The sequence below is a fragment of the Triticum aestivum genome, chromosome 4B (genome assembly GCF_018294505.1).
Source record: "Triticum aestivum cultivar Chinese Spring chromosome 4B, IWGSC CS RefSeq v2.1, whole genome shotgun sequence".
Taxonomy (NCBI): Eukaryota; Viridiplantae; Streptophyta; class Magnoliopsida; order Poales; family Poaceae; genus Triticum; species Triticum aestivum.
In genome coordinates, this window is record NC_057804.1 from 604,846,664 (window position 1) to 604,847,134 (window position 471).

Below are 471 nucleotides of genomic sequence, written 5' to 3' on the forward strand. Positions count from 1 at the left end.
CAAAATTGCCCCCGAAAAAACGAACTATAGCGAAATTTCGCACAGCTTCTTTAAGCTGAGAAGCTTTTTCTTTTATAAGCTTTAAGCTGAAAAGCTAGCCCGAGAGGAACGCAAGCATACGGCCCAAGGAAAGACGGCTAAGCAGGAGTCACGCAGTGGCCTGCTAATCCGAGCCCAGTGGGCCATTCGACCGGGAAACGAGATGCCTCGGCGCTCCCCCTTCGGCCCTACCCAACCGTGCTCAAGCCCAACGGACCGGGAGAGCCGAACGCTGCACCTCCGCGTAGGATCTGACTGCCCGCCGGCGCCGCCGCACCGGCCGCTCGGCGTTCCCCGGCTTAAACCCTTCTCCTCCTCGCTCCCTCGCCGCCCCACAGCCGCTAAACCCGGCGGAGATGCGGCGCCTCCACAGATCCCTCCTCCTCGCCGCCCGCTCCAGCCCCCTCGCCCGCCACCGACCCCCTCTCCCTC

General features: G+C 63.1%; 1 protein-coding gene across 1 annotated transcript in view; it reads left to right on the forward strand.

The window, feature by feature from the left end:
* Positions 1-248: 248 nt before the first annotated feature.
* Positions 249-471, forward strand: part of LOC123093528 (protein KINESIN LIGHT CHAIN-RELATED 1) — a 3,788-nt gene continuing 3,565 nt past the window's right edge. Inside the window, exon 1 of the mRNA XM_044515511.1 lies at positions 249-469. Within this exon, the coding sequence (XP_044371446.1) occupies positions 396-469 (74 nt within the window). The 5' untranslated portion in view covers positions 249-395. The remainder of the gene's footprint in view (positions 470-471) is intronic.